Source organism: Choristoneura fumiferana, chromosome 2 (assembly GCF_025370935.1).
Source record: "Choristoneura fumiferana chromosome 2, NRCan_CFum_1, whole genome shotgun sequence".
Taxonomy (NCBI): domain Eukaryota; kingdom Metazoa; phylum Arthropoda; class Insecta; order Lepidoptera; family Tortricidae; genus Choristoneura; species Choristoneura fumiferana.
In genome coordinates this window covers 22,242,691-22,264,643 of record NC_133473.1, presented here as the reverse complement: position 1 = coordinate 22,264,643, position 21,953 = coordinate 22,242,691, and the positions used below count along the sequence as shown (strand labels likewise).

Genomic DNA, 21,953 nt, shown 5'->3' with positions numbered 1-21,953 from the left:
GGTTTTTTGGAATCTTTTTGTATTTTTTATTTCAATTCCAAATTTTTACTTTTACGGTCATCCCGTAAAAGTAAAAATTGGAATTGAAATAAAAAATACAAAAAGATTCCAAAAAACCAATCTTAATTTGATTGCTTAGAAACGATATCTCTTGTCCGGGTGAGCGGTTAGTTCCAAAGGAATGCCGAAAAAGTTTGAGGGCTTACGGCATAGATGTCGCTAGCGTCGCTGCTTAAGTGACTAAGTAAGAAACACAAGCTGAGATATGAGGTGCATAGGGAAATTCGTGTCGGTACCGTTGACCATCAGTGGTGTAGCGGTATAGCACGCGGTACGGATTACCGAGGACCTGGGTTCGATTCCCAGTGATGGTCTTATTTTTCTGTTTTTTTTCTGTGCATCTATATTTCAGTTTGTATTTTCAATTTTTCAATTTTTAATTATTTCTGTATATACTATGTAAACAAGGAACCGTATCGGCTCGCATACTTATCGAAAGTCCGAATGTAATGTTTGTCAGAATGATCGTTTGTCATAACGCTTTTTTCTCTGAATCCAATAATTATTCAGAATTGTTATAAAGCAAACCTAACCTAACCTAGAGCATTCTATAGGTGACCATTTAAAAATTCAGAAAATTTTAAGGTATCAATGGGAATAAAATTATGACAAGCGATGATTCGGAAAAAAATACAGTATGACTTGCGAAAAGTATGGGAACTTTGGCACTCCCTGTAAACCAGGGTTTCTCAAAGTGGGGTACGCGAACCCCTAGGGTTCGCTATTCGACGGTAGGGGTTCGCGACAAGGTTTACGTGATGGTGGCTGCAAAGACTGGCAAGATGATTAAGATTGATTTTTGGAGTCTTTTTGTATTTTTTAACTCCAAATTTGTTACTTATTTGTTTGTTATTTGTTGTTGTTTGTTTCAGTTTGTATTTTCGTTGGCAAGATGATTCTTACCTATATTTGTTACCTTTTAATGAAATAAATAATATACATTATATTATCATAATGATTGAAATAAAAATAAACTTAGTATCTCCAACAGCCATTTTTATTACTTTCTTTGGGGGGAGGGGGGGGGGGGGTAGGGGTTCGCTGTCGTCTAGAAAGTTTAACAGGGGTACGTGGAGCCATAAGTTTGAGAAACCCTGCTGTAAACACACTTGTATACTACGATACCACTAATATAATAAATGCGAAAGTTTGCAAGTCTGTTTATTTGTTACTTCATCACGTCTAAAACGCTGAACCGATTTAGATGAAATTCGGTATACAGATAGTTTGAGTCCCGGAGAAGGACATAGGATAGTTTTTTGCCGGAAAATTGCACAGTTCCCGCGGGATAAGCGAATTCTACGCGGGTGGAGTCGCGGGTAACAGGCTAGTCATTAAATTTCTAAATAAGTTAAGTTGAATTATAAGACCGCCTTAGTCCGATGACATATAGAACAGCCCGGTCTGTCTCCGGGTGGAGAAAGTCTATGCCTGGGCGAAAATGCGCTGAAGAAGAAGAAGAAGATAACGCCGTTGTTCTCCTTTAAAAAGAAATACTGGCATCTACTTATGTCAAATGTACTTAACTACTCATAAACTACTCGTATGTCGTGAGATATGTAATACTTAGGTACTAACTTAGTTACTAAAACTTACTGTTGATCCGCGGGGGCTCGAGCACAGCAGTCCCCGGGGTGCTCAGGGTTTCCAAGGTGTCGTTGCTCCCCACGGCCCGCAGCGCCAGCTCCACCGAGTCCGGCGAGCCCCCCGGCCACGCCATGCTTCCATCACTGCCTCACTTTCCACATAACACCCCCCTTCACCAAGTCGCCGCGCAATGGACAACGCGTCACGCGATCACAACGCTCATCGTACACCTTTTGGTAGTTGGTTTGAACACTGTTTAAGCACCTTTTGAACACGATATGTTTAGTTTCTATATTAAAGGCGAGGCGTCATCGTTGTTTGCGGAAGTGGTATGTTCTCGTTTTTAATGCTAATTTAATTCTAAGGAAGATTCAGAAGATACAGTGTTAATTAATTTGAAGTAGTGAAAAATTTGCATAAGAGTATTGATTATAATGTAGAACTCATTGTCGGTTGAATGTTATTACAACCGGAAACCTGAGCTTTACGGTGAAAGAAACGTCGTGAGGAAACCTGCACACCAGCGACTACTAAGAGTAGTACTTAGTTCCGCTTTACGGTTTTTAGAAGAAAATCTAAACTAACAGAAAAATGCCCAGTACTAAATAATTAGAAGTGAAAAAGGGATTTTAGAAAAGTAACTACGACCCGCTTTCAAGTTTAGCGCAATCAATTTTACTCTTTATCTGAAAAAAAAAACTACATTCAGGTTTTCAGTTATTTAACTAACACTTCGTATATGTGTCGCATAGACGTAACTACGGTGCACGGTTAGTAGTGAGCAAGTCAAAAATACCTGTTATAGTTCGTTGACCGTCTATCTGACGTCTACCTTTGCAAAGTAACGCTTATCAAAATTTCCAATCCACATTTCATGGTTTAAAAAGCATTCAATTCACTTTAAAGTTACGACCGGGTGATGTCGGCTTGTATTTTCATTTAGATCAATATCTGTTGCCCGCGTTGTCATGCGATCGATACATTCCCATAAACCACTTAGAATAGTATTCCATATTTATCTGACCTAATTTTAAAGTAAGCATTTCATATAATAATGTGCAATATGTAATTAAATGAGGATTAATTTCTCGTTATCATTCGTAAGCAAAGTTCTGGGTTCGTTTCTTTGGTAAAATTTTTATGTAACTACAAACTTTCATTTAACGTTACATGTTTGGTTCTTAGTTTGTTTAAATCAAATCTTTAAGTTCTGTCACTATCAGTGTTTGAATTGACTAAATGTTTGGTAATATAGGTATGAGTATATTGCATGACAATGTAATTTCAGTCAGCACAAAGCACTAACAGAAAAAAAAATCTATTACAGAACGAAGTTTTGTCAAAAAAATCTTTCATATTAAGTTTTCAAGTGCTAATTTTTGTTAGAGTCAAGCGCTCTAATTGATAGCCAAAACGTGCGAACGATATTTGTTCATCATCCCAGCCTATATACGTCCGACGTCCCACTGCTGGGCACAGGCCTCCTCTCAGAACAAGAGGGCTTGGGCCATAGTTCCCACGCGGGCCCAGTGCGGATTGGGAACTTCACACGCACCATTGAATTGCTTCGCAGGTTTGTGCAGGTTTTCTCACGATGTTTTCCTTCACCGCAAAGCTCGTGGTAAATTTCAAATGTAATTCCGCACATGAATTTCGAAAAACTCAGAGGTGCGAGCCGGGGTTTGAACCCACGACCCTCTGCTTGAGAGGCGATAGGTCAAACCACTGGGCCACCACGGCTTCACGAACGGTATTTGTTACTTATGAGTAAAAATAATCGGCATAGTTTATACACCATGTTTTTCTTGAGTTGTTGGCAGTTTTTGTAACTTGTGGTTAAACCTTTGATCAAAAGGATACCCCTTTTGGCGACAAACTATACGCTTTAGAGATGTTTTGTGCTCAAAATTAATAATAACGCACTTAAAGAAAGACTTTATTGATTTAAAAAAAACCTCCTACCTGTTATTTAATTTTGACCCCTGAATTTCGATGTCTGTACTTACGAATAAACGTTTTCTTTTTTCTTTTCTTTATTTACACTATTTTCAACCCCCCGTTTCACCATCCATTAATTAAATTTAATTGACCGATAAATGTGATGCCGTCTCTGTTCGTTTTGTTCGACCAGCCCCTAATTCTTTATCCCATATCGTTCACGTCAACAACTAAACGAGAACAATAAAAGTTTAAAACACATTGATTATCCACTGAAAATCACGAACTTTCAAACGATTTAACACCTTAACGTATTAACAGCTTTAGTTACAAACATAATCCCAATTTGGTTCTCGTCAAGCCGAGGCGCGTTCCGATGCCGACTGAAGATGTTCCCGACGGGGATAAGATAAGATAAGTGGAGAGGTGCGTTGGAAGATAAGGAAGAAAGCACTTTACGATTGACGCGGATTAGGTTAAGGCATTGATGTGTTTATGGCTTAAGATAGAGCCCTTGACACACGTGGGAAAAGACGATGATAAAGGTGCGGATCTACTATTAAAACCCACCGCGTGCCAGGCTTGCGACACGAAATCCAACGCATGTTAGTACTAATCAGTCCCATATATTTAGGCTCCGTCACCACCAGAGATGTGCAAGGATGCGTTGCGAAGTATGTGTTTGTCATGAACCTATAGAAACGCTTCATTTACCTCGCCTCGCTCCGCTCAGCTGTTGCCACTAGAGATGTGCTGTGCGAGGATGGGTAAATGAAGTGTTTTTATTGGTTAGGCTCCTGACCACCAGAGATGTGCGAGGGGGCGTTGCGAAGTATGTGTTTGTCATGAACCTATAGAAACGCTTCATTTACCTCGCCTCGCTCCGCTCAGCTGTTTCCACTAGAGATGTGCTGAGCGAGGATAGGTAAATGAAGCGTTAACTAACTAACTAATTTGGCTCAGGGACCCAAATACGGTCTTGGCCTCCGAAACCGAGAGTATGCCATTTGTCCCGATCGTACGCAGCCTCTTGCCAGTCGTCGACTTGAAGACGTCGCCGATCCGCCTGGACACTGTCCTCCTAGCGGTACCTGGGTCGCCCAACCGCACCTACGTACGCTCTCTTGGCAGCCGGATCCTCTCCCATTCGTAGTAAGTGGCCGAACCAGCGAAGTCTGTGTGATTTTTTTTACGCCGATGATGTTGGGTTCAGCCACCAGCTCCTGGATCTCTATGTTTTTACGGATCCTCCACGTGCCGTCTTCTCTGTTGACAGGTACCAGGGTCTTACGCAAGACCTTCCTTTCCGCTACAAGGAGATGATATTCCTCTTTTTGTGTTAGTGTCCACAGCCATACATAAGGACAGGTCTTACGACAGTTTTATAGATCCTTTTAGCTTTCTAAGCGAAGCGAATCGTTTTATTGGTTAATTAGAAACACATCCCTCGCAACACATCCTCGCACATCTCTGGTGGAAACGGAGCCCTACACTGTGTCAATTTACAGTGACACAGAAATTTAATGTAATACCTTCGACACTATCAAAGGTATTACATTACATTAAATATAATGACCCGGATAACTCACGTCTTAAATCGAGTTTAGCTCGACAGTTTTCGGGCTAATCGGGTTGCTCCGAAGACGAAGGGCTACGGATTAGCCGAAACATGTCGAGCTAAACTCGATTTAAGACGTGAGTTATCCGGGTCATTATATTTAATATGAGTGAGTCTCACGGTAGTTTCATGGTATTACATTACCTTTGAGCTTGATTGAACACAGACTACTCCAGTCGTTAACCTGTATGGTGATGTCGTCGGAAGGGGCGACCGTATCGCCGGGTGTGGCGAGGTGCGCCGCAATCTCGGGTGACGCCAGGCCGCGCCCACGTGCCACGAGACGTCAGGTCAGTGTGAAAGACAGCGTTGATACAAGGTATGGTCAGCCCAGTAAGTGCTGAGCCATTTCTCACCCGCTTACAAGCCAATTTTTACACGCTTACAAGATCTGAGCTGAATTATGATGGGATTTTTATGAAATTCCCACTGGATGGGGCTAGCAAATTATACTATTTTCAATTTAAAGTGACTCTAACTGTGTAATTCTCTATTTGTGTGTAGGGTGTTGGATGTTTAATATGTATGTAAAGTATGTATTTTATCTATATAAGTATGTTTATCCGTTGCCTAGTATCCATAGTACAAGCTTTGCTTAGTTTGGGACTAGGTCAATTGGTGTCAACTGTCCCATGATATTTATTTGTTTATTTTTATTTAATCATAACTTATAGAGACTTTAAATTTTGCATATTCGTTACTCCATCCATGGTAGTTGTAGTGGTTAAACCTTGTTTTGAGGATTCAACGAATTTCGAGGATTTTTATACTAACTTTGACAACATACAACCCAAATCACTAAAGTTATAAAGACTGCAAATTGGGGTATCAGTTTGATACCTCGCGCGTTTCTGAGACAAAGGGTTAACTTTCAGACAGGCAGACAAACGTCAGAGTGATCTTAGAGTTCAATTCTGCCAACTAAAGTGGGAACCCTACAAACCTTTAAACAACTTGGGAGACAATGGTGTGACCCCATTGCGTCATCTCTGACGTTTAACGTATGTTTAGCAAACCACAGGAAACCAATACAGAGGAACTTTCATGCTCGCATTATAGCCGGAGCGGCCATTAGCGGCCGCACCCTCGGCGGCCGACTCCGCCGATTAAATAGCCGAAGGCCGAACCCAATCGTCGGCGATAAACGACGTTATTTTCGTCGGACACGCTCTTTGTCTGACACTGATTCAACGCATTCTCACATTAAATATATCGAAACTGGAACACACTGAAAAACCGATCGAGCTGCTGGTGGCCTGGTGGTTTGACGTATGGATTCTCATCAGTGGATCATGGGGTCAAACCCGGGGTCGCATCTCCGAGTTTTTCGAAATGTCTGTGCATGTTCTGAAGGAGGTATTGCTTATCTCAGAAAATCTCTGTGTATATACCTGTGTCTTCTGTACAGGTTAATATGTGTTGGTGTGCCTATTTAGCGTCATGTGTGTCTTGTATTTTGTTCTATGTTTGTTTTATGGCGTTAAATAATCGTATTTTCTTTCTTTCTTTCTTTGAATAAAGAGTTATTGTATTGTATTGTATTGTACCTATTATATGATGTGCTGATGATGATGATGAAATCTTGTCTCACGAGAGCTAATTTATTGGATAAAGCTTAATGTTTAAAAAAGTGAGACATTGCTATCCAAATATTTGTTCTCCTAGTCACTCTTGGCCAACCAATTTCACTGGTGAGTGCCGTATTTGTTGTTTGAAATTATTTATTTCGCCGGAACATACACAGGTGTTACAAATATTAAACATGTCAGAAGAAATATTACATAAGTAATGAAACCAATGAAAACACAATAAAACGTGTATGAACTAATATCGTGGCAATATATAATACCCTGAAAGGAAGCATACGAAACATTTCATATCCTATTTATCGTTCCGTCCGATGTTTCCATCAGTCGGGTTTTATTTTCTCAAAAAAGTCCGTGCAAGTTGACATTATTCTTCACATATCAGAAGGTGAAGTGCATAGTTTATGGTCAGCGAAAAATTAAAAAGTTAGAAAGATTGCAGGCGCCCTAGCTCGACAATAATGAATTAGCGCGCCTGCAATCAGTCACAATATTTTTTAAATTAAAAAAGGCAATGGAAATGTTGGCACAAGTCATATATATAATAGCCAAGCCGGTGTCAGATATTTTGTTCGAACTCCGGACTTTATTTATTGGGTCTGAAACAGCTTGTGGTGTTTTCAGCGGAAAAATACACCTGCTCTTTTTTTTAATGAAAGAAAAGGGAAAACACGAAACGTTTTATATTTTGTTGAGAAAAGGTTTATTCTAATTTAGTTATTTTCCTTCACCATTTTTGAGAAAAACTTTATATTAGTCTCAGCTGGAATAGAAATTACTGGCTTCGTATTAGTTAAAATATTTTTTTTAATTCTCATACTCGGCCAGCAATTGCCTACTTCCAGGCCACGACAATAATCCACTATTACTGACCAGCTGGTCACAAGATACGACCAATTAAAACATGAAAATATTTATTTTCATGCGCAATATGCTTAAAATTTAAATTTATTGTGGATCATTATTCAAGCGTTTGTTTCTAATAATTTTCATAGATACTTTTCTGTAGAAATGGCAGAAGATTCTGATACAGTATTCAGTCATCTGGTAAAAGTACTGGATCTCTAAGAAATAATCAAAAACGATATAAAAATCTACAGCCAATTCGTAAAAATGTGACCACTAAGTCAGGTGGTTGAAACGTTCGGAAAACGACCCTTGCAGTTTATTAAGCTGTTTGAATTTTCTAAACCCGCTATTTGTATTTACTGAAATATCAGAATTTGCGTCGAGACAAAAATCTAAAAACACTTACAATTAATCTTTAACATATACCTGCACATGGAACCCTTCAAACAGCACGAAGAATCCTCTCCGAATCTTGTCCGATATTTCCTGATAAACTAACAGACATTTTAATTAGAAATTATTTAGGACACTACCATTTCTGGATGTTTTTTTTTAGTTCGAAACGCGTCGTGTAGTGCCGTGGTGGTGATAGACGGGTTTGTGTGATTTGTGTGTATGTTACCAGCTTTTCTTTAGCTTGCCTATTTGTTTATTTATTTATTTGTTAGGTCAAAATCTTGGAAGCTAAATTTGACCTACTTCCAGTGGTCCGACTGACTTGAAATTTGGCTTACTTATGTAAATCTGGTGACAATTCAATAATCTGGTAGTGAATCCTGGTAGTCCGGCAGGATCGTCTCCGCAGAGAAAAAACTCTTTTTGGGATTTGGTACGGAACTTTAGTTTGAATGACAATGCAACTACAATCTACAAAAAGTACAGTCGACAAAAAGCTTGTATTAAAAATGTAATTTTTAACAAAAAAATATTATAGTATGGAGGTGGAGGAACTGCATGAATACACATTTATTGCATAGACGTTAGCTATCATCGCGGGTGAGCAAAGTGATTGTTTTTAGTTCATTAATAGTTATTTGTGTCACAAGGGAGCAAAATGTTGTATTTACGGCGAGGGCGTACATTGTACATGTAGCGAGCGAGGGAGGGAGCGTAGCGAGGGATTCTAAAGTAGATTCCTGAGCGTAATGAGGGATTCAAGTGTTAACGCCCAAGATGAAAATAATTTTGCTCCCGAGTGGCTCATACAACTTTTCACACCGAGCATTAAGAAACTTGAAAAAAACAAATTCTAAATATTATTAAAGATCAACCAGCATAGAAAATGGCGTGGCTTTACAATTATCAACTTCAAAAAATGGCATTTGCAATAAAATACTTAGAAAAGCCTTGAACAGAAAAGTTGCACTTTGCTCCCTCTCGTCAGGGAGGATAAGTTACTTTTCTAAAGGAGAGGTGTGAAAAATACATTGTACATGTTTTATTGCTACCTATTCCAATTTGAATACCTTAGAGCCCTATTCTGCTAGATAACCTAATCAACAAAAAGTCGGAAAACCCCCGACTTTGCTACTTCAAAGTTCAATATCTCAAAAACGGATGAACCGATTTTAATAAAAAATGTCTAAGAACCATCGCTAGAAAACTTGCTTTCAAGTAAAAAAACCGCATTCTAATCGTCTACCCGTTTAAGAGCTACGGTGCCACAGACGTACAGACACACATAGCCGTCAAACTTACAACACCCCTCTTTTTGCGTTGGGGGTTAAAAAGCTGGAGTAAGCGGCGCGTACGAGTCACCCATAAAATGGGAAGAGGTAAGTTCTAACATGGTTACAAACTTACCCCCTTATTCATAAAACTTAACAAGCCTATGTTAACTAACAAATGCTTTGTCCCTTTCTAACAAATACAAATGTCGAAGTGACAGATAAGGACAAACGAATTTAGCGGCATTTTAACTAAAATAGGTTTGATTGTCGTTTATGAATAAGGGGTTAGAGTGTACGAGTTGGCTTGGCATTAGGTAGTTATTCTGGTTTCAGTGGGCGGTTGGGGCACATACTTGATTTTTACCTGACCGAAGAAAGAAGATTATGTTTTTCGAGCGTACGTACAGTCAGCAACAAAGATATGAATACAACCAAAGTGCAAAAAATGCACGACCTTAATTGTTCAGGCAATAAAGTCCTGTATACATATTTTCGGCACTTCAAATGTATGTATATTTCTTTGATCCTCTCTGTAGACTAAATGGATCGACGGTTTTTAAGATGTGTCGGACAGTAACTATCAGAGGGACATCGGTTATTATATAATATGTAAAAAACAATATTATTTTCGTTTCAATATACAAATCTCAAACTACGAATGCCTAATAATATTATACATAAATATAATACCTACTTACTACAAATCGAAAAATACTAAAAAAGGTAGGAAAAAGTAACTCGGTAATTTGTCTGTCAGCAGCTGTATAAACTAGTTTTTTTGTTTTAATTTTGTGTATAAGGTATATAGTATTTTCACGGACGGACTTCGTGCGCAAGCTCGACTAGCAATTGGCTACATTTTTTTAATTCCTATATGAATTTAGTTACAATTCAACTGCTTTACCTTATGGTTACCGTATGAGGCCGCGGGTAACATCTAGTAATCCATAACACCGTTTACTACTGCACATTTGCTTGCCCGAAAAATTCTCACGCATTACCTCAGTAGACCCCACTATTGTCGTTGTTCAGAAAATATAATAGAGGTGTATCTTTATTACGCCGAAGGCGCAGCAGGTACGCAATAAAATGATAAGGCTCCCAGAAATGCTCTTTCGCTCCCCTCTTTGCAGGGCTACTACGAAACTCGATGTTCGTGTCGTGCGGTCCGTCTGACACTTATACTATTTAATACGAGAGCGAGAGGGACGGTACGGCACGAACTTCAAGTATCGAGAAGTGCGAAATTCGAACTTCGTCTCTTGCTCTTGCCGTCCCGCTGACGCTTATTTGTTATTCAATGCGAGAGTGACAGAGGAGCGCTACGATTCGATCTTCGATTTTCGAATTTCGTATAGTAGCCCCCTGACCTTTGAACTTTTATCGGGTGAGCCGACGGAATATAAATTATTGATTTCTTGTCTTAAATTTTTTTACCAAAAAAAAACATGAATTACTTCTGTTTTTTTTATTAATAGAATTGTTTGTGTTTTTTTTATACTGTTGTGTTTTATAGTCTGTGTTTGTTTTACTATCTTGTAAGGTTTTGCATTATAAAAGCGTAATCTTTCTAGAAAGTAAAATTACTTTCTCCAAATCCCGGGAGTGTAAGTAACTTACGTACGATATTTTCGTTAAGATCTTTGACCTTTGATTTCATGTATGTCCTACCCACCTTTTTCATTCAGTCAAAGTGTTACAATTTAGATAAAAAGCGTAGGATTTTATCCCAAAATATAATATCGTGGGGCAAAAGCGGGGATTAATAGAATTTTCGATGACAATGTGTTGCTCTTTCATGGTAACCGTTTAAAATTAATCTGAGTTATAATTTGAGCAGTTCATCGGGTATTTACCTAATACGGTAACACCCGTTGCTCAATAGGTACTTACAGACTGCCAATGTCGTATTGTTTATGACACAATGCAAAACAACTTATGAAAATAGTGTTGAAGTTGACATACAAGTTTTTATCCTACCACGGAATAATGATAAGCAAATTGTTCGCAGTAAAGTTGTAGGCATATGTAGGCAGGATAGTTTAAAGTAAAACGAGATCATTTTTTTTTATCAATGTAACATCATCTCTCCGTCCATCGCAACAAGATTCATTTCTGCATCTTACGAAACAGTGTAGCAAACTACCATTAATGTGCCTTGCAGTACATTAATTACATAACAATGGATCCCTCGAGACAACATCGCTTGGGAAAATTAATCCTCCCTAGTTCCATACAACACGGCCAATACTATGTATATCTACTATATGTCAATAGGAGTTGGAACACGAGGCTTCTGTGCCGGTCCCGAGACTAGGTACCTACGATACGTGATTGCGAAACAATTGCGTTCATTTCATCCTTTGTTTTTCTAAAGCAGTAAGTACTTAATTATTCTGTGGCCAAAGCCTTAGTTATTGGATTAACTCGCAATTTATTTGAAGGGTTTGCTCTATAAATCATTAATTTAAGAAGCGATTACTTGTGTTAAGTAGATATTATAAAAATAATCTACAACAACGTAAGACTGATACATACACAACACCGGACTGATTTTGATGAAATTTTTAATCGAAATCAAATTTAATCGAGATGGTTTCTAGGTAAGTTTCATTAAAATAGGTGCTGCTGCTTATTATAAAATATGGGATATTGAAACTTGAAACTGCGGCGAGGGTTTCAACTTTTCTAATTGGTTTTTCCTGATATCAATACAAATAAGTATAGATATTGACATTTTCTTGAAAGAGAACAACAATCTCCAACCTTATTGTTTTTCCTTTTTGTACAGTAGGTAAAGAGTATAAACAAACAAACAAACTATCTCATGTGTGGATATACAGACTCCCTGTGTGATAAATGAATGCAAATAATCGTAATATCACTAGTATTTGATCGTCAAAGACTAGATGTCATGGCAAACCGTAGTATATATTAAATGTTGCAGGGATACAAATCGCGACTTTCATATCATTTGCACTCGATGATGCCAAAGGGCCGTGGCTCAGTGGCAAAAACTGCTCATAAGAGCAAATTTCTTACTGCTCTAATAAAAAATATACATAATAATGTCTTAAACTTTCGTGGTTTTTACTCATAGTCAAAATACCACGCACAGGACTTATCTCGCTGACACCGTAGGTTAACACACGAGTAAATAACACTCCATCCACCATCCCAGCCTACATGGGTAAGGCCGCGAATTTTAACCAATGTGACATAGAAATAACATAAAAAAAATACGTGACGTTACCATAAAACGTAACGCAAATTTTTATAAAGCCGAGATCAAACTGGTAAAAATTCCCATTAGATAACGTATGTATGAAAAAAAAATACATGTCATATAATAAAGTGAAGTTTTTATTTTTACTAAAACTTTCTGACGATACTGATCTTAAATCTGTCCTATATGAGATCTATAGAGCTAAACATGAGAATGTGGAAGTAGAAGTACCCTCTAGTTGACGAACATCTTTCCAAAAGTGTATCTTTACATGCCTCTCTAACACTGCCAATAAGGTGCACATTTATAAGCATAACGAATTTGGATGTGGTTTTTTTTTATTCGACTGGATGGCAAACGATCAAATGAGTAAGAGATCACCACCGCCCATAAAATCTGCAACGCCAGGGGTATTGCAGACGCGTTGCCAACCTAGAGGCCTATGATGGGATACCTCACGTGCCAGTAATTTCACCGGCTGTCTTACTCACCACGCCGAAACACAACAGTGCAAGCACTGCTGCTTCACGGCAGGATTAGCGAGGAAGATGGTGGTAGCAATCCGGGCGGACCTTGCACAAGGTCCTACCACCTAGTTGTGAGCATGCTTGTGACTTCGACTGTACAAGCTATTAAAATACCTCAAAGAAATGGCCAAAACCCTAAATCACAGGTTTTACCATTTAGGAAGTAGTATCTTAGTTAAGTGGACAATGTAAAAAGATGTTTTTGGAAAAAAATTATTATGATTATTAAGTTTAGGTAACAAATGAACTAAGTAGGTAAGTGAATCTCTCCGTTTGTCTCTCACTTTAAATACGCTATGCATGTAGCAGGACGTGAACACAGAACTCGCCACAATTCTCTTGTGCCGATCCCTGCACCTACAGATTAAAATTTATTTAACTTCAAAATATCCATCTAACTAACTTACTGTGCTGTAAGTTAGAATTTTTCTGTGTGAACTTCCCTTTACCACATTTTTTCGTTACGTTATGTACAAAATACGTAGCATTTTGTAAAAATGTAACGTAATCGTAACGAAAGTGTAACGTATTTTATACAAAAAATCGTTTATCATGGTGAATAACGACATTTTGAACATAATAACACATGCCACTTACATGGAAAAGATTACCCTATCGTATGAAAAAACAACCAGTTAAAAATAATGACTACTTACCCTTCAAATCGAACAAGCACTTTCGACGTTTTTTCGAAAAAAAACCTCCGCGTCACTTTTGATGGCTGTTTGTCAACAAACTGATGAGATTTATTTATCTCATCGATGTTGCCCTATTAGAGTATTAGTTGCCAGTGTACAAAAACAAATTTCTACCGAAATTGGCGTTAAAGGTAGCTTAATTAAGCGTCACCTAAGTATTCGTAACGAAAACGTGGTTTTTTGGCACGTGAAAAGAAATAAATATAAAACATGAAAATTATTTGATTATCATGATTCCGCAATCGGTAGGACTATCGTTTATATCATAAAATTTTGTTTAAGCAAAATCATGATCATGAGAAGTTAAATAGCATGAAAATAATAAGGTATTAAGTACTCGTGGTCAAAAAAAAATAGTCAATTTTCGTTACGTTTTGGACGGTAATATATTTTTATTATTTTTTTAAAAGGGTTTAAATCAATTATCTCATTTGCGACCTTGAGAGTTTATATCGTGTCATATAATAAAAAAAAATTAAACCTCTAGGTGTTATCAGTTTTTTTTTATCAGCGTTCCAAATTTGAAACGTCCAAATTGGTCAAAATTCGCGGCCTTACCCACATACGTCCCACTGATGGGCACAGGCCTCCTCTCAGAACAAGAGGGCTTGTTCCATAGTTCCCACGCGGGCCCAGTGCGGATTGGGAACTTCACACGCACCATTGAATTGCTTCGCAGGTTTGTGGAGGTTTCCTCACGATGTTTTCCTTCACCGCAAAGCTCGTGGTGAATTTCAAATGTAATTCCGCACATGAATTTCGAAAAACTCAGAGGTGCGAGCCGGGGTTTGAACCCACGACCCTCTGCTTGAGAGGCGATAGGTCAAACCACTAGGCCACGACGGCTTTTTTCAAATAACACTCGCTCACTAAAAAATAAATATTACTCGTGTGTGTTAGCGTGATAAGTCATGTGCGTGGTATTTTGACTAAAAATATACCTACTTGCAATAAAAACAAAACAAGTAGTGTAAAAGAAAAACAGTTGCATTTCAGTTATGCAGGGAAAGGAGAAGTATTTTTAGTTTAATCACATACTTAGAGCTAATCTGCGCCGGTGAAAATGGAGAAAAACAATTATAAAATAACCAAAAACCTCCTAATATAAACTATCTCAACAAACATGTAGCCACCACAAATCGAGTACTCGTAAGGGGTAGGTACTGAGAAATTAGGTGTCTAAAAGGATGCGTTTCTACATATACCTACCGCCGCCTAACTTTGCCTAATGGTGGCACTTCACTTGGTATTGCGTATTCGCGTTGCGTTAATGACATCTCCGTCACTCACGCTAGCAACGAAATAGTGCATCTCTTTCACACACGCAAATATTTCTGCGAATATGCCAAGTGAAGTGCCAGCATAAAAGTTCATTGCCACGACTAGTACCACAAAAACTATAAAGGTATAATTCCAATAATTGAATAGGCACCGTTAAGCGATTCGAACACGATCCGGGGGTAACATAAAGACGTCGCATAAAAAAATTAACGCGTCAAAACTTAGTATTAAGTAATGAACTTTTAGGCAGATTTATATGGCGCGTGGTATACCAGCGGGGCTACTCCAAAATTCGAAAATCAAAGTTCGTGTTGTTCCGTCCCTCTGACACTTATACTATTTAATACGAGGGTGAGAGGGACGGGAGAGATGTGCGAGGAATGTGCTTGTCATGAACCAATAGGAACGCTTCATTTACCTATCCTCGCTCCGCCAAGCTGTTTCCACTAGAGAAATAGATCCGCGAGGACAGGTAAATGAAGCTTTGCTATTGCTTCATGACACACATCTCTAGTAGAAACGCAGCCTAATGGCTGCCTTGTCAATGATAAAGAATCGAGTGGTTTTTCCCTTTCGGTCCGTCGCCGACACAACTGTCAAACATTCTGCATAACTTATCAAAAGTTAAGACCCGTCTAATCCAGGAGAATATAGTTCCAACAACACTAACGGAGTAGGAATATTAACTCTAAGTGAGCTAGCTGAGACAAAATTTAGAACTACCTGGAAATGTTAGATGCAACCTTTTCATTCTCTATACCTATAGGCGGTGCCGGTGTAACGCCGCTCCGGCACGCGACTGGCGGGTTCACGTTACTCTAATTGATATTTGCATATCTTGGACTATGCGAATCGCAAACATTTGGTAATCCCTTATAAACGTCAGTTTTAAGTGGCCGAATTTATTTAGCGTCTCTATTTTTAGGATTTCGTACTACCAAAGGAAAAAAGGATAAAAAATAGTACATCGTTGTAGAGGGTGGAAAATAAGTAGATGAACGAGTATGATACTAAGTTCATCTATTGCACTTTTGGTCGAGACTAAACATTGTGCTTTTCACGACCACTTCGAGGAAATAAAAAACATTTAATAAATAAACTTCTTAAACTTTCGGAAACGCTATCATTGCCAAGAAGAATGCTTATAATTAATAAATAAAATTTCACTTTTTATTTTAATTATTCAAGATACTTAAGTACAAATTTAAAAAGTGCACGTATTAATTACAGTCAGCGAGCGAAAACCGCGAACGATTTATCTGTCGCTGATTAACTATCGTAATTTCACGAATTACTGTGTAGGTAGGTATATATCCCTTGGAGTGGCAAGCGTCCGGGTCCCGGACACGCCTTTGTTTGGCAGGCGACCGGCATTCCCGGACGCTGTCAAAAACCCTTGAGTGGCAAGCGACCGGCTCCCGGTCGTTGCGGGTGACGTATTTCACTAAACAATATAAACTGGTAGACTATATCTGCGCTTGCTTATTCTTGCGAATGCGTTCATAAATAGACAAGGATGGCATTTATTACGGCCGCGACAACACTACGGAAGAAATTTCGTTCTTATCGTTTACTCAAGTTTCACTGTGTGGCCGCTGCCGTGCGCTGGTATTTTTTGGAAACCTCGTATTATACTATTATTTGATATTGAAAGACTATAAAGGGCTTTGTTTCGTAAATAAATTAATATTTACGAAATAAATCAGTGTTTCTTACAGGTAATTGTTTTATTTTGTAATTATAGTTATTTAATACATGACTGAGAAAAATTTGGTTATCAGATATTTGATTAATGAATAATAAAGTTCACAGAAATTGAAGGTCATTCATTGTTATTTAATTAGATATGCCATTTTATGCTAAACTATCACTGTAAGGCTTATCTATAAAATTAAAGTAGTTTTTTTTTGGTGATATTTTTAATAAAATTCGCGAATTCGCGAAATTAATTCGTAGGTGTCACTGCAGTCAAGAAAGATTTTTTCAAAATGGCCGCGCCGCTTGACAGTAAATTTTAAATATGGCGCTGCCATTCCACAGGTTATGAAATCACAAAATTAAACGCATTGGAAATTGGCTACATATCCGTGCACCGAGGAAATAAAAACGGTGATATTTTTCTACCCCTTTCCCTTTTATATTAATCATGTATCTAATAAATAGGTGTAATAATAATAAGTTTTTTTTTAAAACATGTTAAATACACGCTTTTTTGCCTGTTATTGTACTTGCATTGTCATTTAATCATGTATGCCAAATTTCAAGTCAATCCGACTACTGCAAGTGGATCAAAATGAACTTGCAAGATTTGACTCAATAACAAACAACCTTGTCAAATAAAAGCCTGTAAAAAGCTAGTAAACTACAAATAAGTACTACAAAGAAGCAACAGGCGAAGTATTCATTCATTTCCATTCACGAGTGAGTTAGTTAGTCGAAGTTTCATACACTCAGTTGCGGGAAGGAGAAAGTTAGACGTCTTGTTAGTTTGCTTTCTGAAATGTTGGCTATGGGCAAAGATTGAATCTACTTTGTAAGTGATTCAAAAGTTTAATTCATGGCTCAATGTGAATAGGGGTTAGGAAATATAAAGGATTATTACATGTGTATTATTATACTTGTTATGTAAGTCATTAATAACATTGTAAATCTGTTTAAAAAATATGAGTATCTCAGAACCGGTCAGACAAATATATTAGTTACATGTCCCAGTGCTTGACACTTTAAAACACGAAAGATGATATTTAGTACTGCATACTATTGCTAATGACATAAAATGACGGATGACAACTACTGGTACAGCGACTACCAGTGGCTCGGACATTAGTTTTCTTTTTCAGTTAAATCGCATTAGATTAAACCTAATTGAAGTTTTTTGAAATTAGAAAACAGTAATAGAACAATATCGTAAGCGGATCTTAAAAATGGTGTTGCGTTCAAAATACACGCGAGTTAGTGTTTTTTTTTACTGATTACCAATAGAATAAAACCAACTTTTAATTTCAATACTCAGTGAACTCAAGCATTTATACCACGCACCTATTAATAATACATACCGTGGACCAACGTGGCTTTGATAAAACAAGAATATACAACCTCAACAATCAAATAGACGCTAAAAACATTCATCTAACGATAAAACAATCCACAAACCAAACAACGACGACAGTCACTGCACTTTACAAAGTTACCTTAATTAAATTACCCATTAAATGGGTAAAGTTAGCGGTTCTCGTATAACTTTGCCCGGGCGTCAGGCGGGCGGCTTGCTCGCGCCGCTGTCTCGCACTGAGCTTTAAGCTCGCCCGGAGCTTTCCCATCGAGCTTTCCCCGCTTTTCCTTGAGTTCTGTAAATTGAGTGTGTATTGTAAGCTAATTAAAATGAAAAGTTGCAGCGTTTTGATTCGGTTGTGGCTTTTATCATGGAATGTACCGACATGAACGAATCGATTTTTAATAAGTGGTCTAATACAATTGTCATGTCAGGATATGCGTGTTCCGTATAATTCAATATTAAGTTTTGATCGTGACCTTTTATAGCTATATGCTACGATATTTTTCCTTTCAACGTTTAGCTACTACATTATGTCTTTTCTTCCAAATCCGTTCTGCGGTTTTATATCCGTGGTAGTTAAGTAATATTTATTCCTATAGTATTTATTATTTGCGAGTAGTATTTGTTATTCCAAAAGATACTACCTACTATGATAAAGCGTGCAAGCACAGGCAGCAATTTATAATATTAGTAGGATTTCGATTGACGCCTATTTGAAAGGGTAGTTATTGCAGTTTGATGGGGTAATGGTAGGTTTTTACACTACTGCTTAAAAATTGACTGTTGTTTTGAGCTCATGGACATTATTTATTTATTATTAAATTTGGATCGTGACTTGACAAATGATGGGCCACGGCACTAATTGCCGAATAAATTTATTTTATTTGGGACAAAAAACTTCTATTCTTCTATTTTATGACTACTAAACTTTTAAACTAAATTATCTGGCAGTCGAAATGAAAATCTAGGATTTTATTGAATTCCTATGGAACGTGACGTTCGATTTTAATGAAAATTTGCATTTTAAAGTTGAATATTTTGAAATCAAATCACTGAATCGAAAAATCGGTATACGAGTATTCGTGCAAAGTTACAGCTTTCTAGCATTGGTAGTCCCTGAGCAAAGCCGTGGACGGACAGACAGACAGACAGACAGACGACATGGCGAAACTATAAGGGTCCCGTTTATGCCATTTTGGCTACGGAACCCTAATATTAGTACGATCATGATAAACGAAGATAGCTAAAAAATAGCTAAAAACATTTCTTTTTTTTACTTAAAGACATTATGGATTTGTTTTCACAAAGCCTTAAAACGCCTACTCCAGAATCACTTTGATCTTCGACTAGAATGAGTGCTCGGAGCCTCTTCACTTCGATATTCCGACACGGCAGTGTTTAGTCCAAGTTCCACCAAGTTCATAGAAATCCGAACGACACAGCAGCGGGGGTGTTTACTATGATTTTTTTACTTCCCACCCTAGAAATATTTGCCATAAGATGGGAATAATTTTAATTATCGATTCATCAATAGATTGGCCTTTTCGCGGTCGCATATCGTCGCAGTTTCTAATATATGGTAACTTCATCAACTATATTAAATGATATTGTAACGGATTACTCACGTCTTAAACCGAGTTTAGCTCGACATGGTTCGGGCTATTTGGTAGCCCTTCTTCTCAGGAGCACGCGACTCGGCGGCTGCCGCAACACGCACACTACGCGCCACCGCTCTGCTCGCGCGATGTCGAGCTAAACTCGGTTTAAGACGTGAGTTATCCGTTACAATATCATTTAATATGAGTGAGTCTCACGGTAGTTTTATGTTCAAAGTATATCAACTACTCTTTAACTTCTGTTTCACGAAACCGTCATGCCATTACAATAAAATTAATCATAGAAATCAATTATCTAATTAAATTCATTATGTTGAGCCTAAATGTAACTAATCTAATATGTTTTTTTTTCACTATAGTATCTGAAATATACGAATATTATTATTTTTAATACTTTTAGAACTGCTTAATATTATAAGTAAGGACGTGGTGGTCAATAACACGACAGTGTGCGTAATACAGAGCCATCTTTATTAATTAAAACCTAGATTATATATATTATGATTGTCAATGATACAAGCAATATGCGTTTATATGTTGTAGTAAACTATTGTGTTACTGCTAAACACTGAAAGTGGGCAATTGCCTTCTACACCATTATCTTTAGAACATGTGGTTCTACTAGGCACTTTGTGGTTCATAGGCGAACTTGCCTTATTTTTTACGTATTGATTTTTAGTGCGTTATTTTATAAAACATTTCTTTTGAGTTCGTTGCCGAGGAAGCGAGCGATTGAGATTAAGCAACGATATACTTGGGCTATAGGGAGAGAAAACGTGCTTTTTACGGTTTCGGAGCCAAAATGGCAAAAACGGAACCCTTATAGTTTCGCCATGTCTGTCCGTCCATCCGCGGCTTTGCTCAGGGACTATCAATGATAGAAAGCTGTAATTTTGCAAGGATATATGTGAACTATGCCGACCAAATGGTACAATATTAATTTAAAAAAAATTTTTTTTAGGGTACCTCCCATAGACGTAAAGTGGGGGTGATTTTTTTTCTCATCCAACCCTATAGTGTGGGGTATCGTTTGATAAGTCTTTTAAAGCCATTAGGGGTTTGCTAAGACGATTTTTCGATTCAGTGATTTGTTTGCGAAATATTCAACTTTAAAGTGTAAAGTGTGTTTTCATTAAAATCTAGCGTTCCCCCACTAAAATCTAAACCGGTGGATGGAAAAATTTGAAAAAATTCAGAATGGTAGTAAGTAAGTAGGTATATCAAACTTTCAAGGAAAACTATAACGGCTAAGCTTGCTTGAGAATTATTAGTAGTTTAAGAGTAAAAAGCAGCCTAAGGTATTAAATATACCTAAACTATGGAAGATTCCGTATAAAATCCCGTATTTCGTATTTCGTAATGGTTACGGAACCCTATTCCGGGCGTGTCCGACACGCTCTTGGCCGGTTTTTGTATACTTTGAGAGAGATTTTATATAACAAAGCATATAAGTTTTTGCAGAGCCGGAGGTTTATTGCCAGTGATTACTTACTGTATTACTCAACGCTTACGATATATTTATATAGTTGTTTATGAAAAAAAAACCTTACACACTTAGATCGCAGCGTAAAATAAAAAATTTTTAGGGTTCTTCACATTCAAGGGCTTAAATACCGGGTGTGGCCTGTAATCATCCCAGCCTATATACGTCCCACTGCTGGGCACAGGCCTCCTCTCAGAACAAGAGGGCTTGGGCCATAGTTCCCACGCGGGCCCAGTGCGGATTGGGAACTTCACACACACCATTGAATTGCTTCGCAGGTTGGTGCAGGTTTCCTCACGATGTTTTCCTTCACTGCAAAGCTCGTGGTCAATTTCAAATGTAATTCCGCACATGAATTTCGAAAAACTCAGAGGTGCGAACCGGGGTTTGAACCCACGACCCTCTGCTTGAGAGGCGATAGGTCAAACCACTAGGCCACCACGGCTTTTTGGCCTGTTATACGAGCAAATAATTAAAACATAGATCATACTCATCAAACTGAGCAACTAATGTTCAGCGACTAAGTTTATGCAGAATATGCGTGTTCACGCAGTTCCTCCACCAGCAGCAGTGTTTTTTTATCGATGTAACTTTCGTAACACAAAATAATCAATTAAGTTTTCTTAACTAAAGCCCGTATACTTACCTACTCAAATAACTCAATTGTAATTGTTATAGAGTGACGTTGCAGTAATATTGGCAGTGAATTTACTGGCAATGCGCGTCGCAAGCCGAACACAATAAATCAATGGATGTCGG

The 21,953-nt window shown here is 37.9% G+C and overlaps 1 protein-coding gene across 5 annotated transcripts in view; it reads right to left on the bottom strand.

Moving 5' to 3' along the window:
• ATP8A (ATPase phospholipid transporting 8A1) overlaps positions 1-21,953 on the bottom strand; it is a 160,963-nt gene that overhangs the window by 123,611 nt on the left and 15,399 nt on the right. For 3 of the 5 annotated variants that reach the window (XM_074111163.1, XM_074111159.1, XM_074111161.1), the window contains exons 1-2: positions 18,194-18,327; positions 1,657-2,007 (exon numbers count right to left, since the gene is read on the bottom strand). The exons of 1 other annotated variant lie outside the window; for it this stretch is intronic. In XM_074111163.1, the coding sequence (XP_073967264.1) occupies positions 1,657-1,780 (124 nt within the window). In that variant the 5' untranslated portion in view covers positions 1,781-2,007; positions 18,194-18,327. Of the gene's footprint in view, positions 1-1,656; positions 2,008-18,193; positions 18,329-21,953 lie in introns of those variants that run through there. One more of the 5 variants, XM_074111160.1, reaches the window with a different exon arrangement.